This window comes from Crinia signifera, chromosome 7 (genome assembly GCF_055691185.1).
Source record: "Crinia signifera chromosome 7, ASM5569118v1, whole genome shotgun sequence".
NCBI classification, from domain to species: domain Eukaryota; kingdom Metazoa; phylum Chordata; class Amphibia; order Anura; family Myobatrachidae; genus Crinia; species Crinia signifera.
In genome coordinates, this window is record NC_139223.1 from 156,133,373 (window position 1) to 156,160,352 (window position 26,980).

A 26,980-nucleotide genomic window follows, 5' to 3' on the forward strand; every position below is an offset into this window, starting at 1 on the left:
TGTTGTTGGGGTGTGTTACTGTGTATATCCAGGACTTCCTATCCTAATGTGTGTCAGTCTGGTGAGATTAGAAGCTGTTCCACTCTCCCTTTAGGATTTAAATGTTGATGAATTTGAGGAAATCTTCAAGACAAAAGCCCAGGGACCAGCCATTGATGTCAGCTCCAGCAAGCAAAAAGCAGCACCTAAAGGCTCTAACAAGGTGACATTACTAGAAGCCAACAGAGCCAAAAACCTGGCGATCACCTTGAGAAAAGCAGGGAAGACGGCGGAGGAGATCTGCCGGGCTATCCAGCAGTAAGTACTGACCATTTTAGTGATACGAATGGGGTTTGGATAAAAGCTTCAACCGCCTGGACCAGTGGCGGCTCCAGGGGGGCGGCGCTGCAGCACAGTTCAAAATTCAAATAAGGGAGCCACACCAACTGCCATTTCAAACTGACTTATTGGCAGTTGGCATTTCTCCCCTGTTTGAAGTTTGAACTGGACTTCAGCCCCTCCTCTGGAGCCACCACTGGTCTGGACCATGGAATGCAGGACTGGCTCCCTGCAGCAAACTCTGTGGAGCTTGCGGTGTACATCACTGTCCAGGTGTAACCCTTCTGGGGAGATGTCTGTGACAGCTGTCGCCTCGAGACCGGGATGGAGATATAACAGCCTCACCTTATGATCCATAACATTTGTTACCCCATCCCTATTATATAGGGAGGCTGTAATCTCTCTCTCTACCCATCTTTTCCAGTGACAGCTGTCACAGATACCCCCTGGTCGAAGATGTGCACTGTAAGCTCCACATTGGCCAAGTTCGGCTGCAGGGAGGAGGTCCAATCCGGTGTCTGGGCTGTTCCGGGGTTTTACCCAACCCCAAAACTAATGTAGATCTTGTTATGGAGTTCAGCGAGCAGACTGCTTAGAGCTCATTGTCCGCTAACCTGTCATCACAGAGTTTGGACAGCGACTGTCTGAAGTAAATAACAAATTGATTTCCCTTACGATATATTGCAGTTTGCTACAGTGTCTCTGTGGAGAAGTCATGGCTTTCGGTATTTCTGCTTAGCTGCATTAATCAACATCCTACAGCAAATCAGGATATACATTAGCCTTCACTACTCCTGCATTTAATATGTTTTTCTGTGCAGATGCAAAGGGTGATATACATACCTCCCAACTGTCCCGTTTTCCATTGGAACAATGTTCCCGCGCCCCTCCCACTCCCATCACTGTCCAGCGGCAGGGGGAGTCTCGTGGACTGCTGTGAATTATAGACCATGCCCCCTTTTTGACAGGCCATGCCCCTAATTTCAGGCGCACACCAATATGTCCCTCCTGCCGGTCTCTGAAAGTTGGGAGGTACGGATATAGAATCTCTATGTTATGTCTGCTGCTGGACAGTAACTCCCATCTTAGTAACTGTAACCACCTGAGAGCTGACATTTTTCCATAGAATGTAGTGCGTCCCATAGAATGTAGTGCGTCCCAGGTTTAACACCACTAAAAGAATAACATTAAATAAGTAATAAATAGAAACAAATATAGTTTTGATATAAATTATGCTTTGTTTAACTACAGCCAAACCATAGCAATGAATAGCTTTAGAAAATGAACGCAAAGGTCTGATTTGCTGCTTATTGTATATTTGTGTGAGTAAATAACTGCCCCAGAGTATTTAAATTAGCTGTCTAAATGTGGCCATACACCTACAGATTTATCTGCAGATCTGGCTGGTTGGAACAAAAACATGGTTATGGATGTGAGTAAATGACAGTTGACCATTTGCTTGGAAATGTTGGAAAACTGACAAACTGTCATTCAGAAATTACCAGATTTTTTGTTCCAACCAGCCAGATCTGAAGATAAATCTGTAGGTGTATGGCCACCTTAACAGATGTGGAACTACAAATCTCAGCATGTATGGCAGCCCACAGATTTCCTAGCACTGGTTTAGACCAGATGACTAAATGAAGAGCATTTCTCTCGCTCCAATACCCAGACAGCAGAAATCCAGATAAAGTGGAGCATTCCCAATGTTATCGTTAAAACAAATCAATAATTCCCGTCTCTCTGTGTACTCTTCAATTGATACAGAAGGCTGTGTATCTTACTGATATATTCTCCTTCCGGCTTATTTCCAGACATCTAAACAGATCTTTAACACTGTGTTCTGAATGACGCCTGGGTTGTTCTTTGCTTTAGGAAAACAATGGAAAGCGATTGGTTTATCTGTCTGTGGTTTTGTGATAGTTTAGGAAGAGTTCAGCATTTTCTTCTACACCAGCAATGATAATGTAGTTCCATAGGTTGTTGTGGTTGGTTTCTGCTATGAGACCAGGGGGGTGATTCATGTTGGCTTGCTAAATAGTGTAAATTGGCTGCTTAGCAAGCGGGTAAACGCAGACTTGCCAGACTTGCATACAGCTGCCCCCACCCCCCCTTCGCCAAACGTACTGCCGCATTTGCATGCGAGTGTACAGGAATCATTCGATGGTCGGTGACCATCGAATGATTGTGCCACCGGTATGCAAATTAGAGTAAGCCTAGACTGACTTTTATTTGCGAGCTCCTGGACCGAGACACAGCGGGGCGGCTGACATCCTGTGAGGTCAGCCGCCTGCGCCCCTAGCAGGCTTCAGTACGCCTGCGCTCACTTGTGGACGCCCAGCGTTTTTCTGGGCACAACCAAAGGCAAATTGCTTCTCAAATGGACAGAACCATGTGCACTGCAGGTGGGGCAGATGTAACATGTGCAGAGAGAGTTAGATTTGGGTGAGTTATTTTGTTTCTGTGCAGGGAAAATACTGGCTGCTTTATTTTTACACTGCAATATAGATCTCACTTTGAAGTAAAACTCCACCCAAATCTAACACTCTCTGCACAAGTTACATCTGCCCCACCTGCAGTGCACATGGTTATGTCCATTTGAGAAGGAATTTGCCTTTGCGAGTGAACCAGAATAAGGACCATTGTGAATTTTCTGTACTTCTCAGCCCTGTAGGAACGATGCTATCCTGTTGCTTTATTTTAGAGCTTCTGCTATCACAATGATATAATGTTCAGCAAAATTACCAATACGTACTCATTAAGATTATCTAAAGTTACAAACGTCCCGTTCTGTGCATACTCTTAGGATAAGTTTGATGAGAGGCACCACGTAGTTTGGTGTGTGGGCACAAAATAATACTGCTGCCCTCCTTCATCTGTAACTGACTTGGCTATTATGGCTTTTGCTTCCATTGAATGTATTCGTAAGCTCCCAGCGCCACAAATCACTGTCTGCTTCCTCATGCACTGTTGTGTTTCAGAAGCACGGGTTACTGACCGCTGCTCTAGGGGAAATAGAAACAGGAAGTCTTTTCCATCCTGCTAAAATGTGTCACTATGCACCTTCTCATACAGGGGGAGAGGTATCAAATCTTGGAGAGAGATGAAGTAGTGAAAGATACCAACCAATTAGCCTCTAAAGCCCCATACATACTGCATCAGAGCTGGGCAAAAGGTCGATCGCGGCCTACTGGTCGATCGCATAGGTCCCGCCGGTAGATCGCGATCATGTCCTATAGTGTCCCATGCAAATAACTGATGAATCCTCTGAGAGGTTCTCATAGGCTTCAGTGTTCCTAGTGATGCACAGGTGCATGGCTGATGTCACCCATGCACCACATGTGAGGAACCTGAACCAGTGGCAATGCTCAGAGGCAGGAAGATCAGCGGCGGCAGGAGCGCTCAGTGTCAGCGGGGAGGCTCAGCGGCAGTGGCATGCTAGTATGCTGGACCCAAGCAGCGGGGATCCTGACAGCTATAGAGTATAGATTTTAAAGTAGGGACATGCATGTGGTGGGATGGGTTTCTCAACAGTCCACTGTGTTTTTTCCTATATGCTGTTATGTGGTGGGAAAGGAAGGTCTCTTCACAAGTGTAAGTTTATCCCAGTTGCTCCCTGTGATGAAGTTTTGTGCCCCACTTAAAAGTAGGTGTGTGTTGTGTGTGTGTATATATAAAATAATTCCTGGGGCGGCACGGCAAATGTTTGCATACTTGAATAAATCTGTGCCCTCCGTAATGGTAGCTGCTGGACTGGTCACAGATATGCGTAGGTGGGGGGGGGGATATGGTAGTATTGCACTTAGGTTGATAGTCATTCGATCGACACCGTTGGGTCGACAGGTGGGAAGGTCGACAGGGTTCTAGGTCGACGTGGGTGAAGGTCGACATGGGTTTAGGTCGACATATGCGTTAGGTCGACATGGGTTTCTTCACTGTTTTTTTTTGAGCCGACATGTGCCGACAGGCAGTATTTCATGCCCTACCATCCACTAGGGCGTGGTGGGAGAATAAAATAGTGTGTTGATCGCCGAGGCATCGTGCCCGAAGCATTACGAGCAAAGCGAGTGATGCGAGGGGCTGCGGTTGACTTCCAACTGTGTCCATGTCGACTGTGACAAAACAGTGAAAAAAACCATGTCGACCTAACGACCTGTTGACCTAACGCATATGTCGACCTAAACCCATGTTGACCTTGTCCCATGTCGACCTAGACACCTGTCGACCTTCACCCATATCGACCTAGAACCCTGTTGACCTTCCCACCTGTCGACCCAACGGTGACAACCTAATGACTGTCAACCTAACTGTGGTCGATAAAATGATCAACACCCGGTGGGGGCGGTGGCACTCAAACAAAATACACACGACAGGCAGATATACCTGGTATATCTGCCTGTTGTGTGTATTATGTTTGAGTGCCGCCTCCTCCACCTATTTATTTATTTTAAGGGGGCACAAAACTCCATCACAGGCAGCAACTGGGATGAATTTACACCTGTGAAGAGACCTTCTTCACCCTTCCCCTCCCATTTTATAACAGAATCCTGCGTCATTCGGTGTGGTATATTGTGAATTTACTGTTTGTCAAAATGTGAATTTTATCTCATTTTGTGTGGCATAATGTGAATTTCCGGGCATTGTTTGTGGCATAGTGTGAATTTCTGCGAATTCCGTGTGGCAGAACGTGAATTGCCATCAAATGCAAGTTCAATTCATTGACGTTGTTGGCTTCAAGTGACTTTATAAAGTGCCCTGTTGTTCAGCTTCTTTGTATGTTACAGATGAACCTTTTCTTTGGCTTCTCTCGAAGCTATGTCAAGCAAATATCGGTGCCAGCATACAGTACACAGTAAAGTCGGCACTGGCCACACTGAGGGAGATTGTAATGGCAAGACGCACGCTAAATTCATTGCCGACCAGTTGGCTCTTTGCGTTCTTTAAAAAGATGTTCTCAAGTTTCATGTACTTCTATATAAAAGTTAATCAAGTAGACGGCGATAAGTTATACCAACCAGTTGTTAAGGGTGGAGGCAGTCATTTTGAATACGATCATTTTTATCTTGGCAATTTAATAGGAAATAATAAAACCACTGATGCAATGAGTTACAAAGTTCACATTCATGAATCAACGATTGCTCAGCACTCAGTGTAGCTGTGAGCTGTGGATATTATTGGAAGACACCTATGGTTTTGCTGACCTTATGCATTTCTTATTACGATGACTAGGTTTGACCTGAGAACGTTACCCGTGGATTTTGTGGAATGTTTGATGAGATTCATGCCCACAGAGGCAGAGGTGAAAGTCTTCCGACTCTATGAGAAGGAGAAGAAGCCTTTGGAGAACTTGTCCAATGAGGATCGCTTCATGATGCAGTTCAGCAAGATAGAGCGGCTGATGCAGAAGATGACCATCATGGCTTTCATTGGAAACTACTCGGAGAGCATTCAGATGTTGACACCGGTATACAGAAAGTTTTTCCTTTTTAGTAGTACCAGCAATGATCAGGAATGTCCTAGGAGCATTGGGCCTTATTCTAGTTCACTCTTAGAGGCAAATTCCTTCTTAGCTGGACAAAACCATGTGCACTGCAGGTGGGGCAGATGTAACTTGTGCAGAGAGAGTTAGATTCGGGTGTGGTTTTTCTTCAAAGTGAGATCTATATTGCAGTGTAAAAATAAAGCAGTCAGTATTTTCCCTGCACAGAAACAAAATAACTCACCCAAATCTAATTCTATCTGCACCTGTTACATCTGCCCCCTGCAGTGCACATGGTTTTGTCCATCTGAGAAGGAATTTGCATCTAAGAGTAAACTAGAATAAGGCCCATGACCACAGTTCTGCACCCTTTGTCCTCCTCAGCCAGAAAGTTTATAAAAATGATGTATCAATTTACTTGGAGTTTACACATAATTCACCAGTTTCATCTGTTATCTGTTGTTATAGAATTAAATAATTTATTTTTGTTAAATGTCATTTTTATTGATTTTTTTTTTTGTAGCAACTTCATGCAATCATCGCTGCCTCTGTTTCGATTAAATCATCTCAGAAGCTGAAGAAAATACTTGAGGTATGGATGGATTTCCGCTTGTAATGATGAATCTGTGTTTGCAGTGTATTGCCTGATATCACAGCAATGTATTCACTAAAACATCCATTTTTTTATATTTTTGTGTAGATTATTTTGGCCCTTGGGAATTACATGAACAGTAGCAAACGAGGCGCCGTGTATGGCTTCAAACTGCAGAGCTTAGACTTGGTGAGTACTTACTGACATGTGCTGTTTACATTAGTTATAGGTGGGACTACAACTGCCAGCATGCCCTTCACATCATGTAAATGATCTACTTATGTGTTCTTTGGGATAAATACTAACCAGAGCTGCAATATCAGACATAATTAAAAACTCACATTTCCCACGGATAAATTATGGTTTTTAAAGTTGACATTGCACAATTTTGGCTTCTTATGTGGTCTCCAGTTCCCACTTTCCACTTATTTGAGTGATAACTTAAATTTAGTTCCCTTATTATGTCCAAATGTGATTTTAAATAGCACAGATGGTGTAATGGTTAGCATTACTGCCTCACAGCACTGAGGTCATGGGTTCTATCCCCACCATGGCCCTGTCTGTGTGGAGTTTGTATATTCTCCCCGTGCTTGTGTGATACTCCGGTTTCCTCCCACACTCCAAAAATACACTGGTAGGTTAATTGGCTTCCAACACAGGGAGTTTTTTTCACCACTGCATTGTAAAGTATATTTATTCCCCTTTTACGGCTTGAGGGCCCTTTTCCACTGTCGGTTGGACCTGGGTGGGTGTTTACACTGCACCGTGAGCCAGGTTGAATTTATGTTCCACCCTGCTCGCTTATAAGGTTGAAATGCCGGCTCACTTGATCCAGGTAATTTCAACTGGGTGCATTTACACTGCACAATATCCCGGGTTGCTGCTCGTACGTGTGAAATAATCAGGGATAGTTATGGCAGCATAAAAGGGTTAATATATAAAGCTGTCCATGTGGTCTCTCAGACTGATTTTTAAAAATAAGTTGATACCATATTTGCAAAAAGGGTATTATGGCACCCCTGCAGGCTGTGAGAAGGTACTGCAACTGTTAGCTGTCAAACAGTATAGATGCCATTAATAATGTAACTCCCAAACATGTTAATTTGAAATAAGCCTATTACATAAACTGTCCTATTTCGGTTAAATAGATGAATCAATCAAACTAATTATTATGCTTGCTATTTGTTAAAGAAATACCTATTCAATCTGGCTTCCCTCCTTGTTGTTATTTTCTGCCTAATGCCCCTGGCTTTAATATGCAAATTAGGTTTGCTGTAGCTGTTCTCCAGTTGTCAGTGCATGTTTTCCAGGTCTCCTCAGAGAATCACACGTTAAGTAACTAGTGCCATCTGTGAATCTTTTGAAACCTGCCCATCAGTAAATGAGTGCACCAGTGTTTCAGCAAAGAGATGTGGAAAACACGTACTGCTAGGGGTCCCTGAAGACTGGATTTGGCAAACGCTGGACTAGAAAGTGTAAAAGTTCATACATTTCATTTTTAAAAAGATGTGACATAATAGTCTATTTTATGTTGGGATGAGATTGTCTCTAACTTTCAAATGATATGTGATACCACAGATTTTTTTACTTGTAGTTTTTGTGTTTTTAAGCATTTTTGTTCTGTTGGATTTTTTTTTTTATTATTTATTGTGACTTGCAGCTTTTGGACACTAAGTCAACGGACAGAAAACAGACATTATTGCACTATATATCCAACGTAGTCCGAGAAAAGTATCAGCAGGTTTCCCTGTTCTACAATGAGATCCATTATGTGGAGAAAGCCGCTGCGGGTACGGTATTATCTGTACAGTATCTATCATCTGTACAGTAACCATCATTAGTTTAGGAAGATGGTTGTAGGGTAGTAATGCGACGGTAGACTAACGATTATATCATATGTGGTGTGACTGTTCTTATTCTGTATTTTAAAAAAAATGAGATTGTCATGTGTGCGTACAGTATGTGAAAGTCTTTGTAATTATTACATATTAAGTCATGCTAGACTTAAGGTGGCCATACACACGCAGATTTATCTTCAGATCTGGCTGGTTGGAACAAAAACATGGTTATGGATGAGAGCAAATGACAGTTGACCATTTGCTTGGAAATTTTGGAAAACTGACAAAATGTCACTCATCCATAACCATGTTTTGGTTCCAACCAGTCAGATCTGAAGATAAATCTTACTAGTGTATGGGCACCGTTAGGGGTACATTTACTAAAGCTTGTACAAATGAAAAGAGGAAACCAATCAGATTCTATCATTTTCTAGGATGTAATAGAAAAATGATAGACAGACTTTCATTGGTTGCTCTGGGCAACATCACCTCTTTTCATTTTTAAAAGATTTAGGGTACTTATGTATTATCTGGGCTCCCGTGTTAAATGCTTCCCATTTTTTCATACCCCTACAATCCAATTACGCATGGAGTTGATTTTATATAGTGTGGCGAGCGCAGCGAGCCACCGTGCCCGAAGCGTGGCGAGCGGACGCAGTCTCATAAGAAAAATGGGAGCCCAGATATTACATAAGTACCAGATTTAGTAATACCCCCATAGGGGGTATTCAGTCCCGGACGCTATTTCCGCTGGGGGAAATGTCGCCTCTCGCCTATTCAATGCTGCCGTTTCCGACAGCATTGAAGGCAGTTTTCCGACAAAACAGATCCAACTTTTAAGTCAGATCTGTTTTTTTTTGGAAACGTTCACGCATTGTCGATCGACAATCTTGTGGTTTACCGAACCTCGACAGTCGAAACATTGAATTCCGACTGTCGAGTTGTAGTCGAGAGAAACAAAAACGAGCCAGATAAGACCCCACGGGGTCCTAGTTTGGGGTATAGCGGTAATGGGGTTTCAGATTGCCCTGGGTTATCTTGGGGGTCCAGGCCAGCCAGCCTCTGATGAGATACTTATACACATAGTAGTAACAGTGAATCATTATCACACACACACGTAGGTAAAAACATCAGTGATCACTTTACTTTATGCTACCTACTTACTGCTCATTTGTGACCATTAGCGTACACGCCATTGGCTGTTACCAGGTGTGGGGGGGGGGATCCAGACAATCCCTCTCCTGGTAAATTGTGCAATATGTAGCTCATAGACTACTGTACAATGCAATTGTTAGGATCTCAATCAAGCTTTCTTCAAAGGTATCTGCTGTATGCACCTTCATAGTTTGTTTGCCTGCAATTTGCTTGTGTAGATTAAAGTTTAACATCTCCAATATATAACCCACCGTTTAAAACCTTGGGTAAGTAGGAGATGTTGTGCCAGATTCTGCCTTTCAGCAGTACAATGTTTTATCAAAAGTCTCAAAGCATCAAAGTAGGTGCAAAGATCAGCACAAACCTGCACATCTATTTTTGCGGTGTTTTTTTTTTTTCCGTGTAACAAGAGCTCCCCCACATGGTAATATCCGGTAGTGCATTTATGAGACTGCTGAGTATTTGCTGTCATTTTGTTGTGTGTTCTCAAATATTATGATGTGCTGTGTTCCAGTCTCTCTTGAAAATGTCCTTCTGGATGTAAAAGAGCTTCAGAGAGGTATGGATCTGACAAAACGAGAATACACGATGCACGATCACAATGTCATGCTCAAAGAATTTATGCAAAATAATGAAGGAAGGCTCAAGAAATTGCAGGATGATGCCAAAATCTCGCAGGTAACTGCACTTATGTGACAATGGCCCCTATTCTGATTTACACACTCCCCTGCATGTACTAATTTATTGACTGCGCATACACATAGTTATTTAATGTGCACGTGCAGCCGCTGTGCGCGCGCGGCCACAGCAAATAGATTATGCGCGTGAGTGGGCCCGCCGTCCCACGCTACCCAATCACACTGTTTTGTGCGAGCGCCTGGCGAATAATCTATTCATTGTTGCCGCTTGCACACAGCCGATGTCAGCTGCCTGCCCGCTTCCTGCACAGGGCGCACGTAGATCTGAGACACCACAGAGGTGTCTCAGATCTGCAAGCGCTTGCAAAATCATTCGATGGTCGGCGACCATCGAATGATTTTATACCACCACGCAAGGCTGCAAATTTATGTTTATGCAAGACATCCATTCGCATACCTGCAGGGGATCGCGGTGTGTGAGGGGTGGCAGCCGTTTGGTGGACTCACAAGGCTGTGGAATTCGCAGCCTTGCGAGTCAACCAGAATCAGGGCCAATATGTGTATTTGTAATTATTATTATATAGCAAAAAAATTATATTATATGTGTAAGGATAACCTTTAATAATATACTGTACTGTAAATGTAAATTAGAAGCAACGTCATGTTCCTCCAATAATATAGCACAGTGATTCCCAAGCTTTTTTGAGTCACAGTTTATCAGAATTTATTTTTGGTGCACCCCTAAGCCAAAAGCTTCTTACTGAGAATTTTAAAGAAAAAAAATTAAATAAATTGTGTTTGTGTCATTTTTAGCTTCAGTTATGTGGTAAGGGACAGGATTGGCTGATGTTTGTAAACCTGTTTCATTATTGCCAGCCATAAGCTCCACCTTTGCCTATGGGTGTGGAATGATTCACCGACAGTCAGGATCCCGACAGTCATTATCCCGAAGTCGGGATCCCTACTGCCTGGTCTCAGACAGCATGGCCAGCGCAACAAAGCCCCTTGCAGGCTCACTGCGCTCGCCACGCTGCGGGCTCGCCACGCTGCGGGCTCGCCACGCTGCGGGCTCGCCACCTATTCTATTCTCCCTCTATGGGGGTCGTGGACCCCCACGATGGAAAATAGCCGACGGCCATAGGGAACCCGGCCGTCGGTGTTTTGACAGTCGGGATCCCGACGTCGGGTTAATGACTGACGGGATCCCGACTGTTTGGAACCCCGCCCGGCACCCATTGCCTATTACATTGACCATTACAAGGCACCCCAGAGTGCCATGGCACACAGTTTGGGAACCACTGGTATAACGTATATTTCCTAGGATAGTCATTGGCATTACTATGCATGCTTAACTGTCATACCTCCCAACTGTCCCAACTCTTTCCGCAGGAATGTCCCTGTTTTTGGGAACGTTCCCGCATCCCGTCCGGGGCTGCCAGTATCCCGTGGCGGGGGGCAGCTGGGAGTCCCCCCAGCCTGAAGAGAATAGACGCTGTCTATTCTCTTCAAGCTGGGAGAACTTCCAAATGCCTCCCCCCCCCCCCACGCTGTGGGACACTGCCCCCTTTCCATGGGCCACGCCCCTTTTTGGGCACGCGCGGCTCTGCTGCATGACTCTCCCTCTTGCCAGAGCCCAGATGTTGGGAGGTATGCACTGTGCATAGCATTGAATACATTTATGAATTGTTTTGTTCTGTTTATTTTTCTAATGGACTTCTCTTTAATGTCATTTATTATTCACACAGAAAAATGTGATTTGCTTACCTACTACATAAATACATTAACTGAGCACTGATGGTTACATATTCAGACTTGTTTCCAGTTGCAAGAGCCCCAGCAAGACATGGCTGTGGTTTTAGATTCATTTTAATAACTTGCCTCTGTAACAACTAGCCCCACCTTCCCCTATGTACCGTATACACTCGAGTATAAGTCAACCCGAATATAAGCCGAGGCACCTAATTTTACAACAAAAAACTGGGAAAACTTATTGACTCAAGTGGGACCCTCACTCGAGTATAAGCCGAGGGGGGGCTTTTTCAGCATAAAAAATGTTCTGAAAAAGTAGGCTTATACTCGAGTATATATGGTAACTTTTAAACATGTCTTATTTGGTCTTTCCATCGCTGTCCTGTCTGTCCATTTACAAACACACCGGAATATACTGTATAGTCACTGTGTTTTTTCTTAAACATATTTACTCTTTGATTTGCAGGATGCCTTTGATGAAGTAGTGAAATACTTTGGCGAAAACCCAAAAACCACTCCCCCTTCAGTATTCTTCCCTGTTTTTGTCAGATTTGTCAAAGCCTACAAGGTAAGAGACTGTTTATCTGTTATATGTATATAAGTAAAATCAATGAATTCCTGATTACGTCTCACCATTAATTTATTAGGGGCCTGATTCCGATTTGGATGCTGTTAGCATCGCAACTGTGTCCTTCCACACGGCAGCAATGCTAACATGTACTAATGCAGCAGGAGGTCTGGCGTAAATATACACTATGTACATGTATGTGTGATCAGCTGCGGCATCCAAGTATACAGCATCAGATCACTCTGCGGGAACATCTGCCAGCTGAGTAACCTTCAGGTTGTACTGTGGGAACAACTGCCAGCTGAGTATCCTTCAGGTTGTACTGTGGGAACATCTGGCAGCTGAGTAACCTTCAGGTTGTACTGTGGGGACATCTGTCAGCTGAGTAACCTTCAAGTTGTACTGTGAGAACATCTGCCAGCTGAGTAACCTTCAGGTTGTACTGTGGGAACATCTGGCAGCTGAGTAACCTTCAGGTTGTACTGTGGGAATATGGCCAGATGAGTAACCTTCAGGTTGTACTGTGGGAACATGGCCAGAATAGTAACCTTCAGGTTGTACTGTGGGAACATGGCCAGATGAGTAACCTTCAGGTTCTACTGCAGGAACATCTGCCAGATGATTAACCTTCAGGTTGTACTGTGGGGACATCTGCCAGCTGAGTAACCTTCGGGTTGTACTGTGGGGACATCTGCCAGCTGAGTAACCTTCAGGTTGTACTGTGGGAACATCTGCCAGCTGAGTGACCTTCAGGGTGTACTGTGGGAACATGGCCAGATAAATAACCTTCCTGTTGTACTGTGGGAACATCTGCCAGCTGAGTAACCTTCGGCTTGTACTGTGGGGACATCTGCCAGCTGAGTAACCTTCAAGTTGTACTGTGGGAACATCTGTCAGCTGAGTAACCTTCAGGTTCTACTGCAGGAACATCTGCCAGCTGAGTAACCTTCAGGTTGTACTGTGGGAACATCTGCCAGCTGAGTATTCTTCAGGTTGTACTGTGGGAACATCTGGCAGCTGAGTAACCTTCAGGTTGTACTGTGGGAATATGGCCAGATGAGTAACCTTCAGGTTGTACTGTGGGAACATGGCCAGATGAGTAACCTTCAGGTTGTACTGTGGGAACATGGCCAGATGAGTAACCTTCAGGTTGTACTGTGGGAACATCTGCCAGCTGAGTAACCTTCAGGTTGTACTGTGGGAACATCTGCCAGCTAAGTAACCTTCGGGTGGTACTGTGGGAACATGGCCAGATGAGTAACCTTCAGGGTGTACTGTGGGAACATGGCCAGATGAGTAACCTTCCTGTTGTACTGTGGGAACATGGCCAGCTGAGTAACCTTCAGGGTGTACTGTGGGAACATGGCCAGATGAGTAACCTACCTGTTGTACTGTGGGAACATGGCCAGCTGAGTAACCTTCAGGTGGTACTGTGGGAACATCTTCCAGCTGAGTAACCTTCAGGTTGTACTGTGGGAATATGGCCAGATGAGTAACCTTCAGGTTGTACTGTGGGAACATGGCCAGATGAGTAACCTTCAGGTTGTACTGTGGGAACATGGCCAGATGAGTAACCTTCAGGTTGTACTGTGGGAACATCTGCCAGCTGAGTAACCTTCAGGTTGTACTGTGGGAACATCTGCCAGCTAAGTAACCTTCGGGTGGTACTGTGGGAACATGGCCAGATGAGTAACCTTCAGGGTGTACTGTGGGAACATGGCCAGATGAGTAACCTTCCTGTTGTACTGTGGGAACATGGCCAGATGAGTAACCTTCAGGTTACATATAACCTTCAGGAGTCACTATATTGCATTAAAGCCGTGTATCTTCTGGGCCTGATAACAGTGAGTAGCCAGAGAATGTGTCCTAGACTCCTCGCATTGAAATCTATATTTTGTCAGACTTTATATACAGTAAAAGTGTTTTGTGTTTCTTTTTATCGGCCATGTTTTTTATATATATTTAAGGCATGATTATTATAACATTATGATATTATGTATACAGTATATTGATGTTGGCGTTGTGTTTGTTGCTTCTCAGTTGGCTGATGAAGAGAATGAGCTCAGGAAGAAACAGGAGCTGGCTCTCATGGAGAAACTTCTAGAACAGGAAGCAATGATGGGCCAGGAAGACCAAAAGGTTCTGTCATCTCTTTTGACTTCTCTAGTGGATGCGGGATTATTTTACTTTTCACTTATCAGGCGGGTACACAGCTGACCAACAGTGCCATTGACCGATGGGCCCAGCGACCGTGTAACTGACTGTGGTAATCAGACTGTGGCCCAGACATCACAAATGGATGGGTATTTAAATATACCCACCCGTCAGTTGTCACATCAATGTTGCTGGTTCCACTGGCCAGGATTTGGGTTGTGCAAGAATATCTTTCAAAGATATTGCATCTGCCTCCCAGCATGGCAGATGTGATGGGATACAGTCAGCATGCCTATAAACTGGGAGGTCGGCGGTTGAAATCGCGGCGTTGAAATCCTGGCATCACTGGAGATGCCGACGCAGGAATTCCATCAGCCTGTTCACTGTTTGAGGATTATAAGCAGGGCTATTTTTCAGCAGGCTCCAGCAGGAACTGAGGCCCTTATTCTAGTTCACTCTTTCTGACAAAATATTTCTTAGATGGACAAAACCATGTGCACTGCAGGTGAGGCAGGTGTAAAACCCCACCCAAATCTAATTATCTCTGCACAAGTAACATCTGCCTCACCTGCAGTGCACATGGTTTTGTCCATCTAAGAAATATTTTGTCAGAAAGAGTGAACTAGAATAAGGGCCTCAGTTCCTGCTGGAGCCTGCTGAAAAATAGCCCTGATTATACGTATTTATAAACTATCCTCTGTTTCTTCAGGAGATGCTTAATAATAATAATAATAATAATAATAATAATAATAATAATAATAATAACAGTAATAATAATGTATTGCTGTTTCCTTCATTACAGTCTCCGTCACATAAATCTAAACGCCAGCAGCAAGAGTTAATTGCAGAATTAAGGAGGCGGCAAGTTAAAGATAGCAGACATGTTTATGAAGGGAAGGATGGAGCCATTGAAGATATCATCACAGGTAAGAGAGCTGATCTCTGTATAATACAAAGCATGGAAATACTGTACCGTAGGATAGATGCTTACAGTCTATCTTCACTGACGTGATCCCATCAGCAGCTGTCAGCACATTATGCATTAACCCAGAGGTTCCCAAACACAGTCCTCAAGGCACCCCAACCGTCCAGGTATTCAGTATATCCATGCTTGGCCACAGGTGACTTAATTAGTAACTCAGTCAGTCTGATTTAGTCATCCGTGCTGAGCCATGGATATACCTAAAACCTGGACCGTTGGGGTGCCTTGAGGACCGCGTTTGGGAACCTCTGCATTAACCATTAGATGCCCCAACCGGAAGACACTCACTGTAGCTACACACATTCCCCACAGGCTTGTGACATATCAGGTGAAGCTATTTTAAATTGATAGGATTTGCCCACTGACAGTGTAATAATTAATGGCAGTTCAATCATAGACACCTAGGTCACGGCGCTAGGCTGGGGGGGGGGGGAGGTGGTGCCCAGTACAGGGCAAGGCCACCCCACTGTGCCGGGTCCCACCCAGCAATGTATCCACACATCGCTAAAGTGTGAGCTCTTTGCTACCCAGCGCAGTGCTCACGTCACCGTCAGCTCCATGGCTGCGAGGCCGAGCTGTGAGTACACTAAATACAAATGTGAGTGTTACATTATGTACTTCTCATGTCTGATTCATTTATATTCTTGCTTTATTGACCCATTTGAGAACAGTTTTTTTCCCCAGCATATATATATATATATATATATATATATATATATATATATATATATATATATATATATATATATATATATATATATATATAAACCAACAAAGGGCCTTATTCTAGTTCACTCTGACAAAATCCTTCTTAGATGGACAAAACCATGTGCACTGCAGGTGGGGCAGATGTTACTTGTGCAGAGAGAGTTAGATTTGGGTGGGGTTTTACTTCAAAGTGAGATCTATATTGCAGTGTAAAAATAAAGCAGCCAGTATTTTCCCTGCACAGAAACAAAATAACTCACCCAAATCTAATTCTCTCTGCACATTTTACATCTGCCCCCTGCAGTGCACATGGTTTTGTCCATCTAAGAAGGATTTTGTCCGAAAGAGTGAACTAGAATAAGGCCCAATGGGGCAGATGTATTAAGCCTGGTGAAGAGATAAACTAGAGATAAAGTGGAAGGAGATTACGCACCAGCCAATCAGATCATAACAGTCATATTTCAAACACAGCTGATTGGCTGGTGCGTTATCTCTTCCATGTTATCTTCACTCTATCTCCAGTTTATCTCTTCTCCAGGCTTAATACATCTGCCCCAAAATCCCTTATGTCGCGCTAGGTATTATATCTAAAAGTGGTCGCCAATAACACTTAGCCCTTTACTAGTGCGGCTCCCAAATCCAAATCTTGCAAACCAATCAGAATCACCCCCTTAGTGACTTACAGATGAAGTATTGTTTGTCCGAGGGTTGATATTAATGTGCACATGGACGTTATGTATGATATGTTCTGCTTGAGCTGTGCTCACCATACGGGCAAAGCAAAATAACTGGGAATAGGGATTACTAATCCACGGACGACCCCCACAGTACACTCTGCATTCTCAGACATTGCTGTATAAGACATTGATCGAAGAACATGCAAAAATGTACTTATGCGCAGTCCAGTTTTCACTGTGGATGCTCGTGTCTCCCCGTGGATGCAATCTCCACAGGAAGCTACACTATGATGACTATATAAGTGCCCGGAACGCTGCATCTGCCAAGAAGAGAACATGTCTCAGATAGAACATCTCATGCGATCCCTATGCACTCACACAATTAATATGAACAGCTACATTTGCTGCATGCTGCGCAACGCTCGGATCCTCAGTAGTGCCTCAAAATGACCGATGGGGAGATGAGATTTATATGTTTGCAGATATTAGAAATACTGTGTTCTTGTTGTGAGTTGTGTGATAGCAATTATTGGCATTTACTAAATTCTGGCTTTGTATATGATTTTATTTCTGTGCAATTATACAAATAATCCCATGAAACAATTATATATAGTTGTGTGGCTACATAAGCAAATATCATTCCCTGATTATAGAAAGGACTGGCTGATCAGTGCAGAGGGGTCCGGTATGAAATGCCGGCAGTTGGAATCCCAGCGGGCGAAATACCGACTCCGGAACCCAGACCACCGCAATGCTGACAAAAGGGGTCCGTGGATCGACCCCCCCCCCCCCTTGTGGGCTCGCCACGCAGCGGGCCCGGTGCCAAGCCTATTTTATTCTCCCTCTATGGGTGTCGTGGACACCCATAGAGGGACAAAGTGCCGGCATTGCGGCGTTCGGGATTCCAGCGTCGGTATTTCGACCGCATCCCCGTACAGAGGACACAATGCATTTATTAAGGTTGCAGTAAACTACAGAACTCCTATCCTTCAGTCTGCTGAGGATCATGAGTGTTGTAGTCCATTAATAAAAGGTCTAAAAGCTGACTGCCCCTAATTGATTATATGTTTCAGTGGGGTATATATATCAAGGCTTGGAGAGAGATGAAATTGTGAGAGATAAAGTACCAATCAGCTGTCATTTTTCAAACACAAACTGTAAAATGTAAGGTAGATGCTGATTGGCTAGTACTTCATCTTACAATGTTCTCTCAGTCCAAGCTTGTATAAATACCCTGTAAAACTCACAATTCACATTATAGTTGCTGAATGTCTATTTTACTTGTTACCTGCTGTCATTAATCTTTACGTAGCGATGGCTCCCGCAGGCGTGGTCTATTTGGCCTGTGCGAGACCCTCGGCAGAGCACTAACATTGTACTAATGCAGTAGATCTTGGCTTCTTACTCTCTTCTGTTTGTCTTGTTTGGCTATTATCTCCATGCAGTGCTGAAGACAGTGCCCTTTACCGCTCGAACCGCCAAGCGCAGCTCACGGTTTTTCTGCGACCCTGTTCTCACTGAGGAATTCCATTACTAAACTTATTCTCTTTCACACCTGATGCGCTTAAAGGTTGCTGTAGGTTTTTCTCTATTTCTCCATGTTTAGGCATCACCCCAAATATCACAGTGGATTATTTTGCCTGCTGTCCACGCGGAGCTGTGATATTTGCCATCTCATTGCATGCCGTCTACAATACTCCATCCGCCCCCCCCCCATCGTTTGTCCCCACCTCTTGTGCATGAGATTTAGACATTCACATTGTGTAGGGAACATGAAGGCTGGTTACCGAATGTCACATAATGGAAGGAGACAATGACACATTACAGGGTGTCGCTTTTACCACATCTGTCATTGTGATTGGTGCAATCAGTGAGAAACGTTGTCATGTTACATCACATGTTGTTCTATACTAAATGCACAGAATATGGAAATGACTCAATCCCAATACATTTGGTTTCTTTACTTTTACAGTGTCTTATGTGCAGGAAAAGCAAATAGGGAAGGAGAGAGAAACTTTTTGTTTTTGATTTTTCTAGTGTCATTAAAGATATTACACATGGTAGGGGTGGGGCCCATAGAGCCTACGCTGCCTATTTGGTAATATGGCCAATGTCTTTATGCTTTGTAGGCAATATCCACTTTGCTGGACTGCAACTTCCATAAGTAACAGCACTTCCCACTCTTTAAATCAGAAATGATTTTGCTGTCTTGCACTTTTAGGATATTCGAACCAATGGGTACTTCTCATGAGTCCTGCTGCCTGCCGGATCACACGGCATATCACGCCCATTCACAGCACCCAATGGGCGCCTTCTTAAGGGGAGGGACAATTCTGCCATCATGTGATGCACATTTACAGCACCCAATGGCCGTTATGTGATGCACGTCATGGACAGCTCGGCTGCATTTGTGTATGGCATGGACCGACCATGAATATATCCCTATGAAAGTAGACACTGGAGACCTTGTTTAGAAGGAGCAACGTTGTCAGATAGACTCCCTGTAGAATTACTGAATGTAATGTATGTAAGTATTTTCCAATAGAGTCTAACCTTGACACTCCAGCTGTTGTTGATCTACACATCCCAGCATGCCCTGCTAGTTTTACTTTTTGGCCATGCTAAAACTGATGGAGGATGCTGGAGTGTCAAGGTTAGCCATCATTGGTTTAGGGAATGCATTTATTTTACCGCTTTCACTTTGCTATTCATGGGTTGGTCCCCTGGTTCGGCACGCTTTCAGATTAAACCCAATGGGTGACCCGGGTTTAACCCGAATTGCCAGGTTGGTGTTTTTACACCGCACCTCAACCAAGTCGACAAGGCAGCAACACAGGTCTGAGGTGCAGTGTGGAAATAATGTGGTCTTTTGTAAATACTGTAACAAATTGTCTGCCCAGTTCCTGGTCCATTTCAATAAACTTCATTATTAACCAGATCACTGACAACATGATCAGCACTATACACTGTGTAAAGTGATGAAATCCAAGTTATTGTTTGTGTGATTTCCTTATACTGTTAGTTACAACAGAAATGTTTTAGGTCTTGTTTGTGATTATCCTTGCTGGTCTTTGTTTTGTCTCACATTAGAACGACTTGGTGTCTCTACGCTAACCCACAATTGCATGTTTATATCTGCATGAGAGAATTCTCCATTCTCAGCATGATCTCCTGTTTCATTCAGACTTTATCGTTTACATTTTCAGTTCCAAGACAAATGTGTTTTCTGTGAAACAGTTACCTAAGTGCCCAATGTCTCCTACAGTAGAGAAGGATAAGGTCATTGCCGAGAAGTAAACCACACTCAGCTAAATGATGTCTAATCAGTCTGACGTGCCACCCTCTGTGAGCATGCCATGTCATTTATTCCTATTCACCACACTCAGCTGGAAGCCATCTTAGCAATGGCAGCCATGTTAGATAGCCACTGAGAGCATTGGGGAGCGGATTGTAGGGCTGGGAATGGTGCCTTACACTGCCTGCAGGTGTTAAAAGATATTTAACATTAAGAAATACTGTCTATTTTACCACTTATTTTAGTATGGGGCAAATTAGAAATGGAAGGGCAGCAATATCTTACAATGTCCTGAAAGGCAAAAACACAAAATCACTTAATTTCTATATACTCCTTCCAATGATATTGCTGTACAGTAAATGTTTTGGCACATTTTACAAAGTAAACTGAGGAGGGAGCAGGGCCTGGAGGATGTACAGAACCTGGGCAATTCATGGAAAGGCAAGGGGCATTCTGGGAAATACCTTAGTAACCATTGTAGACCCACAGTTTGCTTTAAACCTTACACATGTTCAAAGTTTTATGTAAATATATATTTGTGTTGGAACTGGAAAATGTACTGTTTTAGTGATTTTTTTTTTAATAATGTGTATTTTACTTACCAGAGCAGATTTCTACTGCGGCTGTTTTTTCTTTTAAAAAAATCTCACAACACCTACAAAATACAAAAAGATGACCTGTAATTGGTGTTATGATTTTTTTTTTGGGGGTCTTAATGTGGACTTTTCTTCTGTGTATACTATAAACTTCTTCTGAACAGGCATTTTCTTTTAATGTTAATTGCAATTGCTGTATTAATTATCTTTCTGGAGCCAATCTTCAAAGCAGCTTGCCTTTCTACCTGTCCCAATTCTGAAGAAATAGAAAATGCTTCTAATAAGCTAACAGGGCGTCCATCTTATACACTACCTTGCACTACCTAACATTGCCACCGTCACCTTCCGTCCTTCCTCCTTGCTTCATTGGCTAACACACACACACACACACACACACACACACACACCGAGGTACTGAATTGTAATCTCAGCTTCTCTGCGCTCCCAACTCATATTTTTATTTAACCTTCATTTTGTGTTTTCTCCTGTTTAGCCTTAAAGAAGAATAATATCACTAAATTTCCAAATGTTCACTCGAGGGTAAGGATTTCTTCTAGCACACCGGTGGTGGAGGATACACAGAGCTGGCAAGCATTATTTTTTACTTGGTTTCCTCCTCTCTCTGTATGCCAGACCAGACATTCGTTATTTAATACTGGTAGAACCCATTCCTGTCACTTTCACGCAGCCAATTGGTGAAGTGAATTTAAGTACATTCTCCACTCACAAAATGGCTGCAGTCTCAGATGACAAAATGGCTGTATCCATCATAGGCGGACATTTAGTACACATTAACTGTCAAACTGCTTAGCTTCTAACCAAAGTAAAATTCTAAATTCAACTGAAATGATCAACAAAACCTACAGCAAAGAGAACAATACAGTGGTGGTGCTGCCTCATCCTTAGCACTTTTGAGACATATGTGCAGAACAAGTCCAACAGGTCCTCATGCCTCCCAACGTGCAGAACAAGTCCAACAGGTCCTCATGCCTCCCAACTTTCAACATTCCGGAGGCGGGACACAAGTGATGCCAAAAATTTTGGGGCGTGGCCTATACCCGCAGCTCTTCCGCGCCCCCATTTTGCCGCTATGGGGGCATGACCCAGAGGCTCTGTGAGCCTCTAGCCATGCCCCCAGCCCGCGGGAATAGATGCTGTGTGCATGCGCACAGCGTTTATTCCCCGCTGCTTAGCAGCCAACGGGGGGAATCCCAACAGCCCCCCCTCACCGTGGGACACTGCCGGCCGTGGGTGGGACAGCGGGACAGGCCCTGATAATCGGGACTGTCCCGCTAAAATCGGGACTGTTGGGAATATATGCAGGGGACAATGCCAACTTTCACAGAAAGATCCGGGCATAAGACCTGAACCGAGCATGCTTAGTACTTTATCCCTGTCCAATAATATTTAAATGTTGCACCCATGCAACGGTGATTCACAGTAAATAAGACAAACCAACCCAACTAACTGCCTCGCTGATTGGGGTAATGCAGCCCACATCACGGCAGCAGAACAGAGCTCTTAAATTGTGACTGTCCTCCTGACAGGAGGACTAATATTGTAAAGCAGTGGGAAATGTAATCATTTAATTTAGGTCAGAACAGGAATAACATATTAATGTAGGTATTGTCCTACATTGCTGTAGTCTGCCCTGTCTGCTGCATTGCACAATATGACATCATGATCCTAGTTATGTTTCGTAAGGCTAGAGGGCATATTTTTTCAAAAAGATACAGTACAAAATAACAAATTCATAACACAACCACAGTTAATGTCAACAAATGTTAATGGTGCAAATGCATACTTGCCTACTCACCTGCAAGTTACAGGAGGCTCTGAATTTTGTAGGCAGTCCCCCACACTAACAGGAAAGTGTCTGCATCGCCCACATCTCACTCGCTCCTAGTGAAGTGGCAAGATAAGGTATACCGGTGCTGAATGAAGGGGGCTGTACTAATATGTTTGTGTCAATTAGCCACACCCGTAGTAGTAGTGGTTCGTTTATTTATAAGGTGCCACAAAGTGTCCGCAGCGCCGTACATAGCAAACAAAAAAAACAAATTACAAGGTAACGTACAGGGTGTGTTGATAAAATACAGCATAAATAGGGGTATAGCTGGTAGAACTAAATAGGCAGACCTTCAAATTGCTGCATTTGGGGGTGGGGCCTGGTTATATGCAGCCCTGCCCCCTGCAGTGACAAGCTGCCTCTTGGGCTTCTCCCAGAGAGAAGATTTTTTCAATTTAGGCAAGCATTGGCAATTGAACAAGAAAGTCCCAGAGCAGCATCTTTTCACATGTCTAATAGATCTTAAGGTACAGTTGTTGCCAGATGCAGATATTTTATGGACACATAAAAGTACTTGTTGAAGGTCAGCAGTAAAAATCAGTTGCATTTTAATTACCCCTAATATAATGTTTTATTAAACCTGATTAATATATAATACTAGTTACCAGCCCGCCAAATGACAAAACAATGTATCAGTAATGTCAGCACGTGCCCAAATAGACCAACACTTGAATTGCTCTGTTGAGCACCATCTAGTGGCGACCAGTGCGAACAACACTTAGGGCCAGATGTACTTAGCTTCAAAAAGTGATAAAATGGAGAGTGATAAACAACCAACCAATCAGCTCCTGCCTGACAGTTTTCAAACATAGTCTGCGACATGGCAGGTAGAAGCTGATTGGCTGGCTGTTTATCACTCTCCATTTTATCACTTTTGAAGCTTAGTGCATCTGACCCTTGGAGTTACAGTAAACATAAAATAAATGCTATGTTCTACATAAAGTAGAAAAGTCTTGCAACCTAAGTAGGTGAATGTTCTGCTTACCGTGTGACCGGTATGAATGGGCAACTTGTGGTTGCAAGTACTACAGTTTATGCTAATGAGCTAATATAATTAGCAGCATGGAAAGTCTGTTCATTGTTTTTTTGTGGGCTGGTTATTTTCAATTAATAAATAGTAGTAATAACTCTTTTAAGTATTAGTGCAGTCATCTGTTGTACTCATAAAAGATGAAATAAAAAAATAAAGATAAATGAATCATTCATCAATGATCATACTCAACCTATTTTTGATACTTAAAAAGTCCGTTCATTAAAATAACTTACACTTATGAGCTAAGATATTGTCCTTGATACACATATTACGATTACTTGTCTATGATAACTAGTGGCCCACCAGTATTTATCCCCAAATTGTCTAAATTTAATGCAATACTCTTTACAAGCTGCTTTGATTGGCTGCCAGGTCTTTTCTGTTTAACCAGACTTTAAAACTTGTGCTAAAACGTCTCTCTTCTTGCAGATCTTAGAAGCCAACCGTATAGGAGAGCCGATGCGGTGAGGAGAAGCGTGAAGAAGTGCTTTGATGACCCGACCTTGCGCTCTGTGAATGGTGCTGAAATACCTGTATGAGCTGGATTCATTCCTTGTAAACTAACGGGTCTGTGCATATGCAGCGGGGTAGAACACTAGAGCCCGTAAGCAACGCACGCCAGCATTTTCACTGCACCTTTTGAATAAACGTTTTTAACCTTTGAACTGCAAAGGGCTCAAACTGATCAAAACTTTGCATCTCGAATGCGGAAACGAGCTGGAACCTCCACTCAAGATAGATATGTATCCAACTGTAGCTAACAAGTGCCTAAATCGGAAATATCTGCTCAAATTAATCCAAGCAATAGAACTTGATTTGATCAGGTATCTTTACACCAATACGTTACTCAGTGTTTTTAACCAAAATGTAAAATACATCTTTTTTTTCTTCTTTTTTTTTTATTTTTTTACATTCAAGTTAAAAGAGTGGTTGACAATAGCCCATGGAAGTTTTCGGTTGGCTTGTAAATAACTGTAACAGCAGTCCGGACTGGTGACTGAAGAACAGAAGTTGTCTTTAGAAGGGTTTGTGTGATGTCATTCGAAAATGATTTTGTGCTAAAATTGCACTTAACAGTCATTAATATTTAAGGACTTATAGTGTGTGAAGGAGGGGAACCAACAAAATAAGCAAAAAACACAGAATAGAGTGGCAATACACGTCATCTGTTTTTTTTTTTCATGTATACATACACATATATATATATATACACACACACACACACTATATATATATATATATATATATATATATATATATATATACACACACACACATATATATATATATATATATATACACACACACACATATATATATATATATATATATACACACACATACATATACACACACCCACACATCCATCCATCCATCCTGATTTTATTGAGTAACAGTTGTGCATATTAAACCATGCCACATTTATATATGTAAAAAAAAACAAAAAAAAAAAAACATTTTTTTTGTAATGATTAACTTGCACTAAATAATACAGTATTAGGCTTTATAAAGTCAAATTAATTAGACATATTGGACAGATGTTAATGCAGGTTAAACTGCTGAAAATTGTAGTTCAAGAACACAGTGCTAAATCAGATCTAATCAATCTGCATTTCTCCAAGTGTTGTCGAACTATAAATCCAAGCACACCGAAGGGTCAAAGATCACAGATCGCCCATCTGCCTTCTAAATCAAAATAAAAGAAAGTTAAATTGTGCATTGTTTCTCAGCCTGAGAAAAAGACCTGCTAAGGATTCTCTATGGCTGGGATATAGACGAGCATGTCTGTAAATTACTAGAGTTTATGTACCATAATCCCGCAATGCAGGATGCTAAATTTCATTTACTCTCATCATAGATATTTTTTTGAGTACCTAAAGTTCCTTTTTGGTTGCCATTATTTGATAGCAAACTAACTTGTTTATTGTAAAATAAAATATTGTATAGTATTTAACCACTTTAGAGGAAATTTACAAGTCAATGTTACTTTGGTTTTGCTCTGGGTAATTCAACCAGGTAAAGAAAGTTGAACCATCTCTTAATTTTATTTTTATTATTGTAAAAAAAACAACGCACGTTCAAGACTGTGTAAGTTCTTGGCAAAAGGTTTATCCACCCGAATATCTGTTTCTTCTACTTAATTTGTGTTTAAGTGGATAATTCATAACATTTCCAAATTCATCCTCCATATAGAAGATGTAGTTTTATGATAATCTGTTTTTAAATGTACAGGTATTTTGCTACAAAGTTGGTGCAGTTTTTATGTTTTGTTTTTTTGTTTTCTACTTCTTGAATTCCCAATTTAGCCGCTGAGTGATACTGTAAATATTGTTTAATAAAATAAAGTCACATCAGCCTGCGCTATACAACCTGAATGTTATTTTAAATTATAGGGTTTTTTGTTTATGGTTTTCTTTTTTTAATATATATTTAACGAAGGATAAATTTGAGGATCGCAGTGACAACACTGACATTTGCTTAACTTTACAGTTTTTTTTCTTGTGTACAACAGCCAATACATGTTACATTTGCACATGCGTGTGTACTTTACATGCTGGAGAAAACATGCCAATGTTGGAAGTTTTGTAATTTAATAAATAACCAATATTGTAGAAATAATGCCTTTTGAACTAATGAGAATGTTAAAAAAAAATTATAAATCGAAAAATCAAGCCTGAAGTGACATTTTGATTAAAACGTGTAAATATAATGTAATTTACCGGACTTTAACATTAGATGTATTGGCATGTTTTCTTCAGTGTTCCTGCAGCTTCTTAGTAACATGTTACTTCTCTGTCAATTGCATATGATCAAATAAACTATTTACACTACTAAGTATGATGGTCTCGTTTTGTCAACATTTCTGATCTTTAGAAAAACAGGTCTTTCTGTATTCATAGTCCAAGTGCAATATAGATGCTAAACGGAGACACTACTTGCAGTGAGCAAGAGAAGTAAACGTTCCATCTGATTAGCTTGGTAACAATGGTAAGGGCCCGCAGAACTGCAAAATCCACAACTAGTGATATTTGCAGATCTGTGCATGGTCAGCGCGTATGGTCAAGAACTGAATTTGCAAAAAATGCAACCAGTCTATGGAGTGATGGGCGGTGACCGACCATTGTAGGTATAGCGAGTGATCTTGAACTTCCAGGTGTCTAGGTCGTCTTTTACACACATTGCGATGTGTGCTAAGCTATCTGTGCTAACAGATGTTTTGTATGCACTTGCTAAGCAATCTGCATGCACTTAAGATCTTAGCCAGCGTTTATGACGAACAGGACTGCACATGGCCGTTGCTATTATGGGGTGTACACATGGTGCAATTTGTGCTTAATGTTTAAGTGAT

The 26,980-nt window shown here is 42.4% G+C and overlaps 1 protein-coding gene across 10 annotated transcripts in view; it reads left to right on the forward strand.

The window, feature by feature from the left end:
• FMNL2 (formin like 2) overlaps positions 1–26,466 on the forward strand; it is a 226,863-nt gene extending 200,397 nt beyond the window's left edge. For 2 of the 10 annotated variants that reach the window (XM_083154048.1, XM_083154056.1), the window contains 11 exons: positions 95–297; positions 5,548–5,782; positions 6,321–6,389; positions 6,498–6,578; positions 8,050–8,179; positions 9,897–10,060; positions 12,236–12,337; positions 14,378–14,476; positions 15,294–15,417; positions 21,243–21,336; positions 24,061–26,466. In XM_083154048.1, coding sequence (XP_083010174.1) covers positions 95–297; positions 5,548–5,782; positions 6,321–6,389; positions 6,498–6,578; positions 8,050–8,179; positions 9,897–10,060; positions 12,236–12,337; positions 14,378–14,476; positions 15,294–15,417; positions 21,243–21,336; position 24,061 — 1,302 coding nt within the window. In that variant the 3' untranslated portion in view covers positions 24,062–26,466. Of the gene's footprint in view, positions 1–94; positions 298–5,547; positions 5,783–6,320; positions 6,390–6,497; positions 6,579–8,049; positions 8,180–9,896; positions 10,061–12,235; positions 12,338–14,377; positions 14,477–15,293; positions 15,418–18,303; positions 18,435–21,242; positions 21,337–24,060 lie in introns of those variants that run through there. The other 8 variants (XM_083154049.1, XM_083154057.1, XM_083154047.1 and 5 more) reach the window with 6 other exon arrangements.
• Positions 26,467–26,980: the final 514 nt, after the last annotated feature.